The sequence below is a fragment of the Muntiacus reevesi genome, chromosome 22 (genome assembly GCF_963930625.1).
Source record: "Muntiacus reevesi chromosome 22, mMunRee1.1, whole genome shotgun sequence".
NCBI classification, from domain to species: domain Eukaryota; kingdom Metazoa; phylum Chordata; class Mammalia; order Artiodactyla; family Cervidae; genus Muntiacus; species Muntiacus reevesi.
This window is the reverse complement of record NC_089270.1, coordinates 37,308,129-37,330,250: the sequence shown is the minus strand read 5'-3', so window position 1 is coordinate 37,330,250 and position 22,122 is coordinate 37,308,129. Positions and strand designations below refer to the sequence as shown.

The window sequence follows — 22,122 nt, the reverse complement described above, 5'->3', positions numbered from 1 at the left end:
GGAAATCATATTTGTGGTGATGTGATGAAAGTGTTAGTTTGAATTACTTGCCAATAGTTTCCCAGCCAAATAATTTAATTATGTGATTATAGTCTTATTGAAGCCTTTGCTATTGATTTTAAGAAAGAAGCATAGCTCTCTTTGTTGTCCTTCAGAACAAAAGGCAGGTTTTCCTGTTGCCTTTCAAAGTCTCAGCTAGTATTTTATAGCACAAAATAATGAATGCTTCCACTGCAGCATGTCACAGGGGAGGCTGGGACAATACCGCACTCATGCACACCAATGATTCTTACTTGCTGGGCAGCATGCATGCTTGGATTTCTGCCAGCCCTGTGGGTCCGCTAGAGACCACTGTCATTCTGTTCTTCTTCTTGTAGGCAATGGTCGAGACAGTTAACAACCTCCTGCAGCCACAAGCCCTGAATGCCTGGAGAGACCTGACTACAAGCGATCAACTGCGAGCAGCCACCATGTTGCTTGACACCGTGGAGGAAAGCGCCTTCGTGCTGGCCGACAACCTTCTGAAGACTGACATCGTCCGGGAGAGCACGGACAATATCCGTAAGTGGCTTTTGTTATTCAGAAGGGCCAGAGAGGACACGGAGAGCTATCCTCTCGTTCAGCAGGCGAGGCAAAAGAAAAAAGTATCCTTTATGGTGGGCCACGTTTTATGAGTGGGACTTCATTTCAGGGCAGATAAGCTATTGTCTTTTCTATACTTAGGAGGGTTAGCTTGTCGTTAGCTTAGAAGTGTCCTCATAATCATGTATATCTTTCCAAGGACATTTCAATACTGACTATATTAGCTTGACCTGAGATCAAGGACAGTGAGACCTTTTTTTTTTTTTTCAATTTTTATGTATGAAACTGATATATACATATATATATATATGTATACATATATACATATACCCTCCATCTATGGAGGGTAGTATTTTACGTTTTATCCTATGGGTCACTTCAGTTTTAACAAGAATCTCTCTGAATTATAAACTATAAAGAAGCTAATCATTTAAGTGAAGGTGTTAAAATAATTTTTGATAATTGTGTTGCTAGCTCATAAAAAGTATAAATCTAATTAGTGTGTTTAAGGATGTAGCTGACAGTTTTATTTCAGACGATTTGATAAAGTTATTTCAAACTTATTAGATTTAAAGGTAAATCAATATTGATATAATAGTAGAGCTCCAGATTATAAAAAGATTTCACTTAATTCATAAAATAAACATTTTGAAAGTAACCTGATAGTCAATGACAAACTGTACTTGAGCTTTAATTTTAAATTCTAGGCTTTATAATTGATATTCTTACATATCTGATTTTTAATAACTTTTGTTTGCTTTATTTTGAAAAAAATTGAAATACTGAAAAAAAATAATTTCTAAAAACACTGAACTACTATAAAGTATAGCAGTTGAAGATCAGGTCCAGTGTTTTGATTCCAGAAAAGTTTCAGTAATTAGATTATCTTAACTTTGGCATGTTTCTCAATGAGTACTGACATCTTTTCACCATTAACAGAGTTGGAAGTGGCAAGGCTGAGCACAGAAGGAAACTTGGAAGACCTGAAATTTCCGGAAAACACGGGTCATGGAAGCACCATCCAGCTTTCTGCAAATACTCTAAAACAAAATGGCCGAAATGGTAGGCTAGAATTTCTCTATTAAGTTTGATGGAGTTGAACTTGTCATTAATTCATTGCATCTTAGGTTGGAATTTTAGAACTTCTGTCTAAAATCTTTCCTCTCCTCTCACTCCACTGATCTCTTTCTTCTCCTCTTTCTTAGCTTCTGCACCAACAATATTTTAATGATATTTGCTCTATAAAATTCCCAGTTATATTTGGAAATTGTTACCTTTCAGATGTAGAAAAATATCAGAAACTTGAATGTGAGGAAAACTGACAGACAACAAAATCCAGAAGTTCTGACTTTTTCCTTTGGAAGGAGTAACTCCCATCAACTTGACAGATTTTGTTTCTAAAATTTCTAGTAGAAATTTTATTTATAATTTAAAAATTAAATTTTCCTCATTAACTAATTTTTGAGAATGTTTCTATGCTTTTCCTTTGCAAAGCATATAGAAAACATAAATGTAAGCAGATGCTTTTGGACAATGGAACTAATAGATACAGATCAATTGAGTACCAGATTATAGTAACTGAGTATAATTAATATTAAATAAATATTAAAAAAATAATCTCACAGAGAGTATGTCTCAAGCCTCACTAATATTAACATATTTAAATAAGGAGGTGATAGCTTTTAACCTGCTATGTGATAGAAAGATGACTTCAGGTTGTACAACCAACTCACAGCTGATGTTTCATATTACAAGGTAAATAGTTTTGAAAAAGAAGAGACTTAAATAATATCAAGAAAAACAGATCATGTTTGTTGCCAGCAGAACAAAATTCTTTAGTGTTGGAAGTTTTATCAGCCCTAACTTAAAATTGTATTTATTTTGTTGCTAAGTGTGAATATTGAGGCACTGCTGAGATTTTCTATAGAGTGAAATCAGATTCCTGTTTCTTCCTAATGGTTTCCCTTCTTTGGCTCTTGGCCCGCATCAGTTTATGCTGTTGACAGAGAGTTCTTCACCCCAGCTTACACTTAGGATGAAATAAAATGACTTCACAGACCTATCACATGCTCCCTAGTCCAATTCCTTCCTGCCTCAGCTGCTCCAGCTCATGTCTGTTTTTAGCATGCTCTCTGTGATCAAGACAGTCCAGTCTTGATTTTCTTTTTGAAATTGAGATATAATTGGCATATAACATTATGTTAGTTTAAGGTGTACAACATGGTGACTTGATATTTGTATATATTATGAAATGACACCACAATAAGTCTAGTTAACATTCGTCACCATAGAGAGTTAATTTTCTTTTTCTTGAGAGAATTTTTTAAATCTATTGTTTTATCAGTTTTCAAAACAGGTAATATAGCATCATTAACTATAGTCACTATCCTCATAACTTATTTATGTCATAAATAGAAATTTTTGCATTTTACCTTCATTTTGCTAGCCCTCACCCTTCGCTTCTAGCCACCAGTAGCCTGTTTTCTTTATTAGTTAGTTCGCTAGTTTGTTTTTTCTTAAGATTCCACATGTAAATGAGATACTTGTGTTTCCCTATCTGATTTATTTCACTTAGCATAATGCCCTCAAAGTCCATGCAGTTTATAGCAAATGACAAAATTTTCCTTTTCATGGCTAAAGAGTGTTCCATTTCCCATTTTATATCTCTCTATATAATTATATACATAACATTCTCTTTATTTGTTCATTTATCAATGGATACAGGTTTCCATATGTTGGCTATTATAAATAATTCTATAGTGAACATGGGAGTACATAGGTCTTTTTCAAGTCACTGTTTTTATTTGCTTCACATAAATACCCAGAAGTAGACTATCTGATCATCTGACAATTCTGCTTTCAATTTTTTGAAGAATCATCATAATTTAATTTTTTCTTTTCTATAGTTCAGTCCAGTTCAGTTCAGTTCAGTCACTCAGTCATGTCCGACTCTTTGAGACCCCATGAACTGCATGCAGCATGCCAGGCCTCTCTGTCCATCACCAACTCCCTTAGTCCACCCAAACCCATGTCCATTGAATCAGTGATGCCATCCAACCATCTCATCCTCTGTCGTCCCCTTCTCCTCCTGCCTTCAATCTTTCCCAGCATCAGGGTCTTTTCAAATGAGTCAGCTCTTTGCATCAGGTGACCGAAGTATTGGAGTTTAGCTTCAACATCAGTCCTTCCAATGAACACCCAGGACTGATCTCCTTTAGGATGAGCTGATTGGATCTCCTTGCAGTCCAAGGGACTCTCAAGAGTCTTCTCCAACACCACAGTTCAAAAACATCAATTTCTCGGCTCTCCGCTTTCTTTATAGTCCAACTCTCACATCCATACATGACCACTGGAAAAACCATAGCCTTGGACCTTTGTTGGTAAAGTAATGTCTCTGGTTTTTAACATGCTGTCTAGGTTGGTCATAACTTTCCTTCCAAGGAGTAAGCGTCTTTTAATTTCATGGCTGCAATCACCATCCGCAGTGATTTTGGAGCCCAGAAAAGCAAAGTCAGCCACTGTTTCCACCGTTTCCCCATCTATCTGCCATGAAGTGATGGGACCGGATGCCATGATCTTAGTTTTCTGAATGTTCAGGTTTAAGCCAACTTTTCCCTCTCCTCTTTCACTTTCATCAAGAGCCTCTTTAGTTCCCCTTCACTTTCTGCCATAAAGGTAGTGGCATCTGCATATCTGAGGTTCTTGATATTTCTCCCAGCAATCTTGATTCCAGCTTGTGCTTCTTCCAGCCCAGCATTTCTCATGATGTACTCTGCATATAAGTTAAACAAGCAGTATGACAATATATAGCCTTGATGTACTCCTTTCCCTATTTGGAACCAGTCTGTTGGTCCATGTCCAGTTCTAACTGTTGCTTCCTGACCTGCATATAGGTTTCTCAAGAGGCAGGTCAGGTGGTCTGGTATTCCCATCTCTTGAAGAATTTTCACAGTTTATTGTGACCCACACAGTCAAAGTCTTTGAAATAGTCAATAAAGCAGAAATAGAGGTTTTTCTGAAGCTCCCTTGCTTTTTTGATGATCCTGTGGCTGTTGGCAATTTGATCTCTGGTTCCTCTGCCTTTTCTAAACCAGCTTGAACATCTGGAAGGTCACAGTTCACATATTGTTGAAGCCTGACTTGGAGAATTTTGAGCATTACTTTATTAGCGTGTGAGATGAGTGCAATTTTGCAGTAGTTTGAGCATTCTTTGGCATTGCCTTTCTTTGGGATTAGAATGAAAACTGACCTTTTCCAGTCCTGTGGACACTGCTGCCCCATGTCCAAGGTCAGGGACGGCGGCCGAAAGGAGCTTTCTACAGTAGATATATCAATTACATTTTCACCAATAATACACAAGGGTTCCCTAGTTTAGTCTCAGTACTATTTCTTGAATGTACCAAGAATATTCCCTCATCAGACATCTGTATTTTCTTTCTTCTGAAGTGCAATTTTTACATTACTTGTTCAAGAAGCTTCTCTATCATTCACTGCTCAGTATAAATCTTAACCCTTTAGGAAATTCTTCCTGTTGCCTCAAAGGTAGACTAGTCTTTCCCAATCATTCTTTTCCCATTAACCATTTTCTGCAAGTGCTTCTTCATAGCATTTTTTTACTTATCATTATATGAAATTATTATTAATAATTATAATTATTTTTTTAAGTTTCCTGCATATTGTCTGACTCTTTCTCTAGGAGATGATCTTCATGAGGACAAGAAGCTTTCTCAGTATGTTCATTGATGTAACCCTAGTGCCTGGCACAGGATGCAATCACTAAGGGTTTATCAAACAAATGTGTGAACTTTCAGATATAAAGCCAATAAAGATTAAAATATGTCTACATTAGTCATATAGACATATAGTTTACATAGTCATATAGTTGTCTTTACTAAATTAATGTGTGCATGTGTATGTGTGTGTTTTAGGCCACATTTAAGCATGAATTCTGGAATGGAGATTCTGTAACAATTATATATGACAAATTGTGCTGGTAAAACAAGGTGGGATGACAGTCTGACATCATTCCACAAGGGGAAATTGGTATGAATTATCACCAGTTATAAACCAATTAAAATAACAGTTGTTTCTGTCAACAAGAAAAATACATAGCCATTCCCAAGTTTAGCCCTCCAAAGATTAACATTTTTTTTGTTAAGTCTAGAGGAAAAGAACTAAAATTAAATGCTATGTTGTAACAGTCAAGAAGTATTTAGTACATTATTGTTTGTGTTAGAAAGTATAAGAATGCCCCTTTCTGTTATGTAGCTCAGATAATATCTCTATATTGGATTAGAAATCTTATACTATTACTAAGACAGCTAGATAATCAGGCCCAGAAAACACACAAGAGCAAGGAGGCTGACAGCAGCCTGTGTCATCACAAGGAAACAGTGCTGCGAGATGTCCCTGCTGCCACGAGGGAAGCTGCTTCTGCTGCTCCACCTACTGCATCCTTGAGTCACTAGTTCCCCATCTGAAATCTGAGTCTAGTGCATCTGACTAGACATGTTGAACTGAAGTGCCCCGAGCAACCTCTTTGAAAGGCAGGCTGGGAAAGCAAATATATGTCCCTTTTGTGTCTATAAGTCTCCAAGAGTAGGGCATTTCCCAAACGTGGGAGTGCAATTTATATATTGGACAGCCCCCTCCCTCCTCAAAAAATATATTAATTTTTATCTTTATTCCCACTTCACTCTAAGATTCAGGGATTTCCCTGTCTTAGTTACCCTAGTAGTCAGGGCAGTGCCTGTCTCTTGGGGAACCAAAGTGGATTTATACTGGAAGTAAGGCATAGGGCTTTAAGAAAGGAAATGAGGTAAAATTTAAGAGAAACATACTAAAAAGTTAATTTTACAGAGGATTTATATGTAAGAGATTGTCACAAGACAAAAAATAAGGTAGAAGGACATAAGAAGAATGTGATCTTGAATATGATAGCTGAGGTTTAAGACAGGTAAGGAATTTTTAAAATTTATAGAAATACAGTTAGTTTACAATGTTATATTTATAATATATATATGTATATATATATATATCTCCATTCTTTTCCATTTTGGTTTATTGCAGGATATTAAATATGCTGAACTCTGTAGTAGGACATTGTTATTTATTCATTCTCTACATAATTTGCATCTCCTAATCTCAAACTCCCAATCCTTCCCTCTCCCAGAATCCGTCCCCTTCAGTAACCATAGGTAAAGATTTTATATATTTTGTTTTGTTTTAATTGAAATTGAGAAATAATTGAAAGATAGTAAAATGCACTTATCTTAAGTGTTTGATCTCTTTGCTTGATCTGATCTGACAGCAAACAGATCAAACAAGTCAGTCCTAAAGGAAATCAACCCTGAGTACTCGTTGGAAGGACTGATGCTGAAGCTGAAGCTCCGATACTTTGGCCACCTGAAACAAAGAACCAACTCACTGGAAAAGACCCTGATGCTGGGAAAGACTGAAGGCAAAAGGAGAAGAGGGGATCAGAGGATGAGATGGTTGGATAGCATCACAAATGCGATGGACACGAACATGGGCCAGTTCCAGGAGATGGTGAGGGACAGGGAAGCCTGGCATGCTACAGTCTGTGGAATCACAAAGAGTCGGACATGACTTGGTGACTGAACAACAGGATCTTAAGTATTTAGCTTGGCAAATTTGACAGTTATACATTCCTCTGTTATATCATATAAAATAAGATGAGTGATGTTTTTAAAGTGCTGCACTCAATATGGCATCAAATTGGGAAAACTCAGCAGTAGCCACAGGACTGGATAATTTCAGTTTCATTCCAATCTCAAAGATGGGCTATGTCAAAGAATGTTCAAACTTCTGTCAAGTTGTGTTCATTTCACATTCTAGTAGATTATGCTTCAAGCTAAGCTTCAGCGGTATGCGAACTGACAACGTCCAGATGTAAAAGCTGGATTTAGAAAGGCAGAGGACAAAGAGATCTTATTTCTAGCATTCACTGATCATAAAGATTCCAGGGGATTCCAGAAAAGCATCTACTTCTACTTCATTGACTCAACTAAAGCCTTTATCAACAAACTGTGGAAAATTCTTAAAGAGGTAGTAATACCAGACCACCTTGCCTGTCGCCTGAGTAAGTTATATGCAGGTAAAGAGGTTCGTGACATTGTACAGGAGACAGGAATCAAGACCATCCTGAAGAAAAAGAAATGTAGAAAAAACAAAATGGCTGTGTGAGGAGGCCTTACATATAGCTGAGAAAAGAAGAGAATTGTAAAGAAGAAAAGGAAAGATATACCCATTTGAATGCAGAGTTCCAAAGAATAGCAAGGAGAGATAAGACTTCCTCAGTGATCATTACAAAGAAATAGAGGAAAACAATAGAATGGGAAAGACTAGAGATCTCTTCAAGAAGATTAGAGATGTCAAGGAAGCATTTCATGCAAAGATGGGCTCAATAAAGGACAGAAATGGTATGGACCTAAAAGAAGCAGAAGATATTAAGAAGAGGTAGCAAGAATACACAGAAGAACTATACAAAAAAGATCATCATGACCCAGATAATCATGATGGTGTGATCACTCACCTAGAGCTAGACATCCTGGAATGTGAAGTTAAGTGGGCCTTAGGAAGCATCGCTACAAACAAAGTTAGTGGAGGTGATGGAATTCCAGTTGAGCTATTTCAAATCCTGAAAGATGATGCTGTGAAAGTGCTGCACTCAATATGCCAGCAAATTTGGAAGACTCAGCAGTAGCCACAGGACTGGAAAAGGTCAGTTTTCATTCCAATCCCAAAGAAAGGTAATGCCAAAGAATACTCAAAATACCTCTCAATTGCACTCATCTCACATGCTAGTAAAGTAATGCTCAAAATTCTCCAAGCCAGGCTTCAACAATATGTGAACCGTGAACTTCCAGATGTTCAAGCTGGTTTTAGAAAAGGCAGAGGAACCAGAGATCAAATTGCCAACATCCATTGGACCATTGCAAAAGCAAGAGAGTTCCAGAAAAACATCTATATCTGCTTTATTGACTATGCCAAAGGCTTTGACTGTGTGGATCATAATAAACTGTGGAAAAATCTGAAAGAGATGGGAATAGCAGACCACCTGACCTGCCTCTTGAGAAATCTGTATGCAGATCAGAAAGCAACAGTTAGAACTGGACATGGGACAGCAGTCTGGTTCTAAATCGGGAAAGGAATACGCCAAGGGTTATTCAGTTTACATGCAGAGTACATCATGAGAAATGCTGGGCTGAATGAAACCCAAGCTGGAATCAAGATTGCCTGGAGAAATATCAATAACCTCAGATATGCAGATGACACCACCCTTATGGCAGAAAGTGAAGAGGAACTAAAGAGCCTCTTGATGAAAGTGAAAGAGGAGAGTGAAAAAGTTGGCTTAAAGCTCAACATCAGAAAACTAAGATCATGGCATCTGGTCCCATCACTTCATGTGAAATAGATGGGGAAACAGTGGCTGACTTTATTTTTTTGGTCTCCATAATCACTGCAGATGGTGACTGCAGCCATGAAATTAAAAGATGCTTACTCCTTGGAAGAAACTTTATGACCAACACAGACACCATATTAAAAAGCAGAGGCATTACTTTGCCAACAAAGGTCCGTCTAGTCAAGGCTATTGTTTTTCCAGTAGTCATGTATGGATATAAGAGTTGGACTATAAAGAAATTTAAGCACCACAGAATTGATACTTTTGAACTGTGGTGTTGGAGAAGACTCTTGAGAGTCCCTTGGACTACAAGGAGATCCAACCAGTCCATTCTAATGGAAATCAGTCCTGAATGTTCTTTGGAAGGATTGATGTTGACACTGAAACTCCAATACTTTGGCCACCTGAGGCAAAGAACTGACTCATTTGAAAATATCCTGATGCTGGGAAAGATTGAAGGTGGGAGGAAAAGGGCATGATGGAGAATGAGATGGCTGGATGGCATCACTGACTCAATGGACATGAGTTTGGGTAAACTCCAGGAATTTGTGATGGACAGGGAGGCCTGGCGTGCTGCAGTCCATGGGGTTGCAAAGAGTTGGACATGATTGAGTGACTGAACTGAACTGAAAGAAGCAACAGTTAGAACTGAACATGGAACAACAGATTGGTTCAAAATTGGGAAAGGAGTACAACAAGCCTGTATATTTTTGCTTTGCTTATGTAACTTCTCTGTAGAATATGTCATGTGAAATATTGGACTGGATGGAATTAAAATTGCCAGGAGAAATATCAACAACCTCAGATATCATATATTACTATCTAATGGCAGAAGTAAGGAGGACCTAAAGAATCTCTTGATGAGGATGAAAGAGGAGAATGAAACAGCTGGTTTGAAACTCAACATTAAAAATCTGAAATCATGGCATGTGGTCCCATCACTTCATGGCAAATAGAAGGGGAAACTATAAGCAGTGACAGACTCTGTTTTCTTTTGCTCCAAAATCACTGCAGATAGTGCCTGCAGCCATGAAATTAAAAGATGCTTGCTCCTTGGAAGGCAAGCAATGACAAAGCTAGACATGAGAGACATCACTTTGCAGACGAAAATCCATACAGTCAAAGCTGTTTTTTCCAGTAGTCATGTACAGATGTGAGAGTTGGACTATAAAAAAGGCTAAATGCCACAGAATTGATATTTTTGAATCATGATGCTGGAGAAGTCCCTTGGACTGCAAGAACCAGTCAAGCCTAAAGGGAATCAACCCTGAATATGCATGTAAAAGGACTGATGCTGAAGCTGAAGCTCTAATACTTTGGCCAACTGATACGAAGAGCTGACTCGCTAGAAAAGGCTCTGATTCTGGAAAAGACTGAATTCAGAAGGAAAAGGGGTGCCAGAGGAAGAGGCGGTTAGAGAGCATCCCCAACCTGATGGACATGAATTTGACCAGACTTCAGGAGACAGTGAAGGACATGGAACCTGGCATGCTGTGTCCATGGGATCGCAAAAAGTTGGACCGGCTCATCAACTAAACAGCAACACCCTGGAGAATATCCTGTCTCTTTCTGGTTTTCTCACCCCATCTCCCCACCTGATGAACCGCTTTATTCTCATTAATATTTCTAATTGCAAATTTTATCTGTTCTTAGACTTCATGTAACTGGAACAATAAAGTGTGTACTCTTTCCGTCCGTATTTTTTAACTCTGTATAATATTTTGTGGATTCAGTCATGATGCTCCGTCTGTCATTAGTTTGTTCTTTATTGATGTATGGTAATTCTGTTATTTTAATAAGCCATAATTTATTTATTCTCCTATTGATATTCTTTGAGTTGTTTCTATTTTTGGACTTTTGTGAATAAGGTTGTTATAAACCTGCTTATACAACCTTTTCTTTCTTTGTGTATATATGTTTCCATGTATCTAGCAAGGGTAGATATATGTTTAACTTTATAAGAAATTGCCAAATATTTTTCTAAATAGTTGAACTCCCACCAATAGTATGCAGAGGTTCATTTGTTCCACACTTTTACCAACATTAGTGTGGCTAGTCTTTTGTAGGGTGAGTTGCAGTGATTCTAGTGGGTATGAAATGCTATCTCAATATTATTTTGATTTTTACTTCCCTAATTATAAATAATGTTGACAGCTTTTCTCATATCTATTAGCTTTTTATATATCTATAATAAAGTATAATAATACTTTATAATAAGTTTTGTGTTTTGCCATTTTAGTATGATATTTATTTGAGTAGCAGAAATGCTTTATGTATTTATGAGTCATATGCATTTATATTTCCTAGTTTGTGGCTGTCTTATTAATTTTCTTAATATTATATTTTGGTAGACATAAATTTTCAATTTTGACAAAGTTTAGTTTACCATCTTTTTTCTTTTATAATTAGTGGCTTTGGGGCCTATCCAAAGAATCTTTGCTTTCCGCAAGATCACATAGATATCTGATATTTTGTTCCAGAGTCTCTTTGGTTCGAATGAGATAGGGATTGAGGTTTTTTTTTTAGTACTGATATGTACTTGTTTTAGTATCATTAGACTCTCCTTTCCTCATGAATAACTGGCTGCTTGGTTAAAATGAATGTTTGAATTTTATTTTGAACATATATAAATATAAATTTGATTATAGTCTGATTAGAAACACATAGTCTAAAAAGGATGTACAAGCTAATTAATTTCTTCCCAATTTATATGTACTTATTTTAGGAGAGATCAGAGTGGCCTTTGTCCTTTATAACAACTTGGGTCCTTATTTGTCCACGGAGAATGCCAGCATGAAATTAGGAACAGAGGCCATGTCCACCAATCATTCTGTTATCGTCAATTCTCCAGTTATCACAGCAGCCATAAACAAAGAGTTCAGTAATAAGGTTTACTTGGCTGATCCTGTGGTGTTCACTGTTAAACACATCAAGGTAAGAAAATGTTTGTCAGTATTATATTTATTGTAAGTATGTATGTATTAATTTCCTATCATTGGCCCTATTATTTGACATATAGAAATTCATTTTCTATAAAATAGTGACTTTTTTCCACCAAAGTGAGGGAGGAGAGTAATTCTTGAATATGTATATCAATTTGTTCAGTTCAGTCGCTCAGTTATGTCTGACTGTTTGCGACCCTATGGACTGCAGCATGCCAGGCTTTCTGTCGATGCATCACCAGCTCCTGGAGCTTCCTCAAACTCATGTCGATCGAATCAGTGATTCCATCCAACCATCTCATCCACTGTTGCCCCCTTCTTTTCCTGCCCTCAATCATTCCTAGCATTAGGGTATTTTCCATTGAGTCAGTTCTTTGAATCAGGTGGCCAAAGTATTGGAGCTTCAGCTTCACTGTCAGTGCTTCCAATAGCATTGACTAGTTTGATCTCCATGCAGCCCAAGGGACTCTCAAGAATCTCTCTAACATCACAGTTCAAAAGTATCAATTAGGTAAAAGTATTTATAGATGGATTTATAAATGCTTCTCTGTAATTAAAAAGAACTAACAATATGTTCAGTGGAACTGGGCATAGCTACACTCTGACATTACAAGTAATTATGTCCTTTGTGTGTAGATATAATTTTATGCATATGCAAAGATTGTAGTGTAAATTGAACAAAAAGTTTTAAAAACTGTTCTCTCAGAGAGGCTTTCCTGATGGCTCAGATGGTACAAAATCTCTCTGCCATGCAGGATTCCCAAGTTTGATCCTGGGGTTGAGAAGATCCCCTGTAGAAGGGAATGGCAACCCATAGCTCTTAAAATACTAAGTATCTTTGCCTGGAGAATTTCATGGACAGAGAAGTCTGGTGGACTCCAGTCCATGGTGTCGCAAAGAGTCAAACAAGACTGACCAATTTTCACTTTCACTTTTCTTTCACTTTCACTTTTATCATCTCAGAAGTTTATTATATGCAGCAATTCTTTGCTTTGTAGGTTATATTAATTGATGTGATTCTGAGATAATACTAGTATCCCTTCAATGTTATTTTTAAATGAGTTCACCTCTAATCAAAGGGAGTAAATAATATATATTCATCTACTCAAATTTATTGGGAATTGATAAGCCCCACTTAATATGAAAACATTGGTAGACACCTCCAGAAATATTGGAACATAGGATGAAGTTTTGTTAGATGTAAATAAAATGCCTACTTAATTTGCATGATCATAAAGTATTTATTGGCTTTATTGATTTTTGTTTTCTGTAGCAATCTGAGGAAAACTTCAATCCTAACTGTTCATTTTGGAGCTATTCCAAACGCACAATGACAGGTTACTGGTCAACCCAAGGCTGTCGGCTCCTGACAACAAATAAGACACATACTACATGCTCTTGTAACCACCTAACCAATTTTGCAGTACTGATGGCACATGTGGAAGTTAAGGTAAGATATACAGCATACAGTGAAATTCCTTAGCATACAGTTAGGACATTAACTATAAAAAGTCTTACCTCTGCACCTATCTTGGAGAGTATTCTAACTTTTGTAGTAATTCTATTCAAGAACTCTCTGATGTTCAACCCATACCCTAGTGAATGATTCAAAGAACTCCTTTTTTTTTCTGTTATCAATATAGTCCATAATATTGAAATCTGGTATGAAACAAAATTTTGCTGATAAAATTTCCCCTGTTATTCCCTCCTTTATTTTGTATGAATAAATGTCATACCATATCCTCATGACCTGGGCAAGATAGGACCTCAGCACTGCAGGTCAGGGCAATGGAGTTAGGCTGCTAGAATCTGTTAGGCTGAAGACTAAGGAGCCATGCTTGAGATCAAATACTCTCAAAATGAGTATTGGGAAAATAGCCATTAAACACATTGTAATAATGGTTCTGCCCATTCAGAAGACACAATTCTAAGGAAAAAATTCAGGTAATAGATTGTTTCCAAAATCAGAAACATGACTACCTTGGATGCATCAGTCTCTCTAAGTGACTGGTTGTCATGGAAGGCAGGATGAGTATTTAGATTTCAGATATAGTTAGGATATAAAAATACAAAGGGATTATTAATTTGGCTATAGATTGATAGATGGGTTTGCAACAAGAAATTATGATTGTGAATTCTCATCTTCCTGATGTCAATAAAAATAGAGGAAGTATCATTGTCCAATACATCTTAAAACATAAAAACCATGGCAAAGATTTTATCTACCTGATATCATTGATCCAATAATTTTATCCAAAATTGTCTTTGGCTCTGTTGAAGTTAAAAATGATGAAGGTATCTTAGAGGAAAACCAAATCCAAGCCTACTCAGCACCTAATAAATTACCTTAGCTGTGTCAACACAGTCAAATTTGGTCTTTTAAGGACTACAAATGGTATTTTGTGAGAACTTCACAAATTGATCAAGCTAAGCAAGATTGGCTACAGTAACAAATATTAGATTTAAATCTGGAATGTATTCGTATGACTCTAGGATTCTCTCTTTTCAGCTTAGGATATAAATTCAAACACAGGAAAATGGATCATATTTCAAGTCACAAGAAAATACAATTTTTTGCTCAGTTCATTGCAATAACAATCTCTACTCAGTCCATTACACAAGAATCTTGACTGTGACCATTATTGTGTGTCAAAAAGAGATAAAATAGATGGAAATCAGTATTTTCCTTCAGCAGTCAGTGACAAAGTATGCCCTGGATTTCTTATATCACAATCTCTTGCAGCTATGAGAGTCATTCTCATCTTGATCATGCAACATTAATTTGACACTTGAAAAATGAGAAGCAAACAGAATGATCATCCCTGAAAGTCCGAAAGGAAACACAGCAACCGAACTTACATTAGACTAATGTCTAGAAATGAAGGCTAGTGCGTTCATGCACAGTGAGATATGCAATAGCCAGTTAGAATAGATATTTACATTGTCTAGTTATCAGTTTCTAATTCCACAGGAAAATCTATAAAGAAACAAAACTGTATTGGAGAATTTTGCTTGATGAGCTTGGAAAGAGAAAGAAGAATTAGCTGAGTCTAGATGCTGTTGCTATTAATCTGTGGTGCCCTGATGTATCTTCACTCCAGGGCTCTACCGATGTACTGAGTTGCTCTTTTCTATCATCTGTGTTGTCCTTGCAATTCATTCAGTACTTCCTTCTTTCTTTTAAAGACTATTTTTCAAGCATCTAAGTAAAGATATTGATGTGTTACACAATGAAAGTGAAAGTGAAGTCGCTCAGTCGTGTCCAATTCTTTGCGACCCCTTGGACTGTAGCCCACCAGTCTCCTCCGTCCATGGGATTTTCCAGGCCAGAGTACTGGAGTGGGTTGCCATTTCCTTCTCCAGGAGATCTTCCTGACCTGGGGATTGAACCCGGGTCTCCTGCATTGTAGGCAGACGCTTTACCATCTGAGCCACCCGGGAAGCCTCAGGTTCTCAATAAATGTAACTCTCTCCTTCTGATCTGCCAGAGATACCACAAGATTCTAGCATTCCAGTGGAACTTAGATCATTCATGATGCTTACATTTTTAAGGGGATGGGAAGGGCAGAGAAATGAAGCTTCAGTCATAATTGTGATAAGCCTTATAATTGATACCTATACTGTGAGTTAGGACACAGGAGGGGTTCATCTAAGGCAGGACTGCTCAGAGAGGGCTTATCAAAAAAGTGACCTGTGCTGAAGAATAATTAGGATGAATTTGGTAAGGTTACCTGTGTAAAATTTGCATCAGCCACATTCTTGAAAGACTTTGCCTTGGGCACACTTTTCTCTCTTATCTCTTTCCTCCCTCAGCAACTGGTCCTTTCGAGCTTCCTTCGCTGGTGCCTCCCCATCTCCACAGCCTCTTGTTGTTGCCCTGGCCAGGAGTGTAATCCTAGCGGTACTCCAAGCACTATCCATTTCTCTGTAGTTGATCTCATATAGTGGTATGCTGTAACCATCATCCCATGATCCCCAGATTCTATCTCAGTTTCTTAACTCCACACTCCTAGATTCAATGGTTAACTTGATAAATCCATCTAGACTTCTAATCAGTGTCACAATTCCAGAACAACACTTGTGGTTTTTCCTATCAGTCTTTTCTTTCTTAGTAAATGGTTACTCTGTCCTTCCAAAAGCTCTGGAATAACCCATCTCCATGAAATACTGTGGAAAGTAAGAGAGAGGAGGTCACTGGCCTCAGCCAATTTACAGTTTATCAAGGGAGAGAAGTGTTAAGACTGACTTTTGAAGGAAAGGGATGCACTGAAGTGACAAGAGGTCTTCCCAGGTGGTGCTAATGGTAAAGAACTCACCTGCCGGTGCAGGAGACATAATAACCATGGGTTCAATTCCTGGATTGGGAAGATCACCTAGAGGAAGGCATGGTAACCCACTCCAATATTCTTGCCTGGAGAATCCCAAGGTCTGAGGAGTCCATAAGGCTGCAAAGAGTCAGACACAACTGAAGTGACTTAGCGCGCACACACATGAAGTGACAATATTACTGAAACCTGCCTCTGTCCACCAGTACCAAACTGAATCTCAGATTCAGAGTTTTGGATGATTTAGGAAAGAACATTGCTTTACCAAGTAAAGGGGGCCACTGCAGGCTAATGCCCTCAAAACTGTGCATCCCCACCTGAGGGGCCATGGCGAGGAGTCTTATGTTTAGAGTTTGGGGGCAGGGTTGCTGGTAAGGATGAGGGTGCATGCGGGGCCTGCATTCCTTCAATCCAGAGGTCATCTGGCATCAGGTGGTCTTTGGATGAGCTTCTGTGGTTTTTGAGGTTCTTCTGTGACCTTCTGTCTGCAATGAAGGAGGCTTCGTTAAGTTAACAACTTCCATTTGGTGGGGGTTTAGGTTCTGTACAGAACTCAAGACATCAATATGTATATGCCTTAAGGAGGAGCCAGAACCCTTTCCCAAGGCTGCAGTATTATTTCTTGACTGCTCCTTCCTTGTCTCTTCATCTCCTCCCTTTTCTCATTAGCAACTGTTTGAATCTGTCCTTTGGAACTCAAGGAAGATCATGGAGGCTGAATGAAGCCTGTTTCATATGAGAAATGGGGGACATGGGATTTTGCCTGGGAGCCCCAAAGGGCCCTGCACAGCCCTACACAGCTGATTAACTACTTTTGAGTTTTCTCTGTGTCTCTTATCTATGGAAACATTTGATTTTCTTCTCTTTTAGATACAAAAGTAACCATGATGAAAGTTTATATAATACAGTTTTATACCAAACTGTGGTAGTATATGTGGCATTTTTTAAAATTTTTCATTATTGGAATCACGTGCAGATTTGTCTGCTGTTCAGTAAAATGTTGAATACACTAAATTCAAATGTCTGTCTCTTCTCCTACTAGTAATTCTCTTTGTGAACAATCTGTATGGGAGGAGTATTTTAGTTTGCAGGATCATAGGTTTCAAACTAATTGACTAACATTTCTACTGTGGTTTTTGAGAACACAGTAACAATGCTTTAGAAATCACCAATAGCTTTTTCCTCTACTGAAATGATAATTCTTTGGGAGAGAATTTAAAAAGTCTCCTGGATCATTCCTGTCAGTTCAACTTGATGTCAGTTTTTATTATGTTTAAAAGTCTTCATTTTCCTTGGTTTGATGCTTGCATCTCTCTTTACCCCTCTCTTTTCTTCTTAGCTTAGTATATACTATTGCTTTTACCCCAACATTACCCCAGTCCAAGTATAGGTATTATTTTGCTATTTAAATACATTGTATTTCTTTTTAAATTTAGTGTTGATTTAAAACAATTTGAACAATCTCAAACAATTTTGAAATTTTTAGCTTCATACCATGGATTCTGCGTGTCAGATATTGTATAACTAGACTTTCTAGGTTAGAAGGAAATATACTATAGGGTTCTGCAGTGGGGCATGAATACTTGCTTTTCAAAAAGAGTAATTTTGTTTATTTATTTATTTTTTCAAAAAGAGTAGTTTTGTTTTTAAAGTCCAAAAGAAAAGTTAAGAGTTTAAGAGATGATTTTATTAGTGAAACATAGAATGTTTAATGTATGTTGATAAAGATTGTACACTTTGATTCCCAGTTTTTTTATTCTCATTTTATATATTGTCATCTGTACTGTAATGGGTTTGAGGTGAAGGTGTGGATGGTGACTGCAGCCATGAAAATAAAAGATGCTTCCTCCTTGGAAGAATAGCTGTGACAAACCTAGACAGTGTATTAAAAGTCAGAAACATCACTTTGCTGATAAAGGTCCCTCTAGTCAAAGCTGTGATTTTTCAAGTAGTCATGAGTATATGTGAAAATTAGACCATAAAGAAGGCTGAGCACTGAAGAATTGATGCTTTTGAACTGTGGTGTTGGAGAAGACTCTTGAGAGTCCCTTGGACAGCAAGATCAAACCAATCATTCCTAAAGGAAATCAGTCCTGAATATTCATTGGGAGGACTGATGCTGAAGCTGAAGCTCCAGTACTTTGGCCATCTGATGCAAAGAGCTGACTCTTTGGAAAAGGCCATGATGCTGGAAAAGATTGAGGACAAGAGAAGGGGGTGGCAGAGGATGAGATGGTTGGATGGCATCACTGGCTCAATGGACATGAGTTTGAGCATACTCGGAGATAGTGAAGGACTGAGAAGCCTGGTGTGCTTTAGTTCATGGGATCACAAAGAGTCAGACATGACTTAGAGACTGAACAACAAAAGTACATAATACTTTAATTGATGTATTTATTCAGAGGGGAAAAAAAAGACATAACTCACAAATTGAATACCCTCCAAATATGTAAAATTCTATGAAAACAAAATGGTTTAAAAAATGTAAAATTTTATTATATAATCTTATATACTAACTCTATCAAAATCTTTGACAATCTCTTAGAACCAAGAACTATTATTGGATTTTCTTATCTAACAATTTCATAGTAATATGTTTCCTTCATAGGTTTACTAAAATCTGAAATTATTTATTTGCTAGTATGCTGATTTATTGTGTGCCTCCTCTGCCAGACCCTAAGATCAGAATTATGAACAGAAGCCTGAAAGAAATGGGAATCAGTCTTACAGATCATCTGGGGCAAAACTCTTCCAGGCAGAAGGAACAAGAACAAAATCCTGAACTGGGGGTAACTCTGATGTGAACTTCAAGAACAGTGTAGTTGGAGTGGAAAAAATTTTTTTTGATACTCATTTTCTCCACTCTTTATAGAACTTTAATAGAAAAAGATGAAACGGTGGTAAACACTCACATGCTCCTTATTCGGGATTACAGTTAAATTTTTGACACATTTGACTTTTCTGTGTATGTACATGACATATATATTGTATTATTTGACTCCTTGAAAGTAAATTGCTGATTTTATAATATTTAATTCCTAAATCTTGCAGCAAATGTGTTTCAGGAAAAGTCTCTACCATTAAAACACACAAGAAATTTAACTTTGACTCAGCATTATCACCTACTGTATAATTCATACACAGGTGTTCTAATTATCCTGATAAATCCCTTTATAGCCATTGTGTTTTCACTTAGGACCTACTCAAACATCGCACATTACCCTTAGTTGTGACATTTCTTTGCTCTTCTTTAGAAGTAACTCTACCTATTTTTGTCTTTCATGAAAATGACATGTTGCAGAGTTCAGGTTATTTGTCCTATAGAATGTTTCACAATCTCAATCTTTCTGATTGTTTCCTCATAATTAGATCCAGTTTAAATGTTTTGGGCAAAATAATACCTTGTAAGAGATACTTTATCCTTCCCATTGTGTAGCTCACACAGTAAAGAATCTGCCTGCAATGCAGGAGACCTGGGTTCAGTCTCTGGGTGGAGAAGATCCCTTGGAGAAGGGCATGGCAACTCACTCCAGTATTCTTGCCTGGAGAATCCCATGGACAGAGGAGGCTGGTGGGCTCCAGTCTGTGGGGCTGCAGAGAGTCAGGCGCCACTGAGCGACTGACACTTTCACTCCCACTGCAAAAGGAAGCCACTTATTGGAGTCACTAAGTTTGATCACCTTGTTAAAGTTACATCGTACAGGAACATTTAAGTTTTTAATTAGAGAAATGTGGATGAAAAGCTAGTTTTATCAATCTCAATTTATTTCATTGTAATCACTTTTCCCCACCCTTCATTTGTTCCTCAAATATATAAGTACTGTCTTTGGGATGGACAAAATTTCTGATCTAATTAGTAATACAGATAAATAATCAGCAAGATTAGTGTCTTCTGAGAAATGTCTTGTTGTTGTGTTAGAGAATGCTGTAGAAACACATGGTGGGCGTGCTGTTGCTCAGTCAAGTCTGACTTTTTGCGACCCCGTGAATTGTAGTTGGCCAGCTTCCTCTGTCTATGGAATTTTCCTGGAAAGAAGACCACAGTGGGTTGCCATTTCCTCCTCCAGGGAGACACACATAGAGGAAAGCCTTAATTTGACCTTAAGAGGTCAGAGAAGATGCTCTAGATGAAATGCCATAACTTTAAGCAAAATGAGTGACAGGGTTGAGGTAGCATGAAGTGAGGTTCAATTTTTTGTGGTGTGTATTTTCAGTAAATTTTATATTCTTTTAGAGAGCATTAGTTGCATTCTTGCTCTGATTTGTTTTACTTCTGAGATACGGTAGCATTTTTAAGCAAAAATAAAAAAAACTGCAATCTTCTCAAACACATCCTAAATCCTTACCCTTAAATTTTTCAGGTTCTTGATTGTCTTCAGTAAATAAACATTGCTGAAAGGAGCAGCTGGAGCAGCATCTGCAATTCTAGTGAGAAATACTTTAAAGAAAAATAAGTAATCAAGTTTATGGAGATTGCCAAAAGTAGAGATCTGATAAGGACTTCAAGCCTCAGAGAGGCCAGTGATAGTAGGAATTAATATAATTTCTTTAGTGTCCACTTACATTTTCTTATTTGATCCATAGCACCATGATAGGTATTGTCATCATAATTTATTTCCTTGTTTTATAATCTGAAGGGAAGTTAGAATAAGAAAATTTAGGAAACTTAGGGTCCTGATTCCAGCTCTTGAAGTAATTGCCTCTTCTTCTGCAGCAGATTATCTGAACTCACTGTACCCATTATTAATCAGGTAAATGAGGGCAATAAAATTATTTTCTAATATTGTTTCAGGGTTAAATTAGTGATTGAACAGCAAAATGTATTAAAATCATGTTGAGAATTATAATGATTTATGAAAATATACATTGTTAATTCACTATATACTCCACTGCCCTCAAAACCTCTGAGCTTTTGATCCTAAGAGTAGTTAACTATCAAGACTCCAATATTTAATTGAGTTTCTAATAATAAATAGTTCTCTACTGGTACCTGAAATAAAGACATTTAGACCAGTGCTTTGCATCACTGTTCAAATTGACAGATTATTTTTTTTTCACAATGAAATTGTCAAGTTATAAATAGATTTGCAGCAAGAGTTCATCATAACTGCCCAAAAGTTCCCAGTGCTTCAAAATGGTTACGTGGACATTGTGAATTCCTGCAATGTCAGCACCACCAAATTCAATTTTAACTATAATCATAAGTTAGTACTAAGTATACATAATCTTTTCATTAATTGGATTTCTTCTTCATGTGTGAGATGATTTTTAAGATAGACCAAGTGATGAAAAGACACTTGCTCCTTGGAAGAAAAGTTATGACCAACCTAGACAGCATATTGAAAAGCAGAGACATTACTTTGCCAACAAAGGTCTGTCTAGTCAAAGTTATGGTTTTCCCAGTAGTCATGTATGGGTGTGAGAGTTGGACTATAATGAAAGGTGAGCACCAAAGAATTGATGCTTTTGAACTGTGGTGTTGGAGAAGACTTTTGAGAGTCCCTTGGACAGCAAGTAGATCCAACCAGTCCATCCTAAAGGAAGTCAGTCCTGAATATTCATTGGAAGGACTGATACCAAAGCTGAAACTCCAATACTTTGGCCACCTAATTCGAAGAACTGACTCATTTGAAAAGACCCTGATGCTGGGAAAGATTGAAGCTGGGAGGAGAAATATCACTATTTCCTCCTTTTTTATGTCTGAATAATTTTCCATTGTTTATACTATATCTTCTTTTTCATTCTTCTGTCAATAGACCTTTATGTTGCTTCCATGTCTTCACTTCAGTACAGTTGCTCAGTCGTGTCCAACTCTTTGCGACCCCATAGACTGCAGCACCCAGGCTTC

The 22,122-nt window shown here is 37.2% G+C and overlaps 1 protein-coding gene and 1 non-coding gene across 6 annotated transcripts in view; one reads left to right on the top strand and one right to left on the bottom strand.

Moving 5' to 3' along the window:
* The window catches only part of ADGRL3 (adhesion G protein-coupled receptor L3), a 938,528-nt gene that overhangs the window by 797,191 nt on the left and 119,215 nt on the right, over positions 1–22,122 (top strand). For all 5 annotated transcript variants that reach the window (XM_065913896.1, XM_065913892.1, XM_065913894.1 and 2 more), the window contains 4 exons: positions 378–561; positions 1,522–1,644; positions 11,733–11,941; positions 13,223–13,399. In XM_065913896.1, coding sequence (XP_065769968.1) covers positions 378–561; positions 1,522–1,644; positions 11,733–11,941; positions 13,223–13,399 — 693 coding nt within the window. The remainder of the gene's footprint in view (positions 1–377; positions 562–1,521; positions 1,645–11,732; positions 11,942–13,222; positions 13,400–22,122) is intronic.
* TRNAC-ACA (transfer RNA cysteine (anticodon ACA)) lies at positions 15,319–15,390 on the bottom strand. The gene has a single exon. It is a non-coding gene; the product is annotated as a tRNA-Cys (tRNA).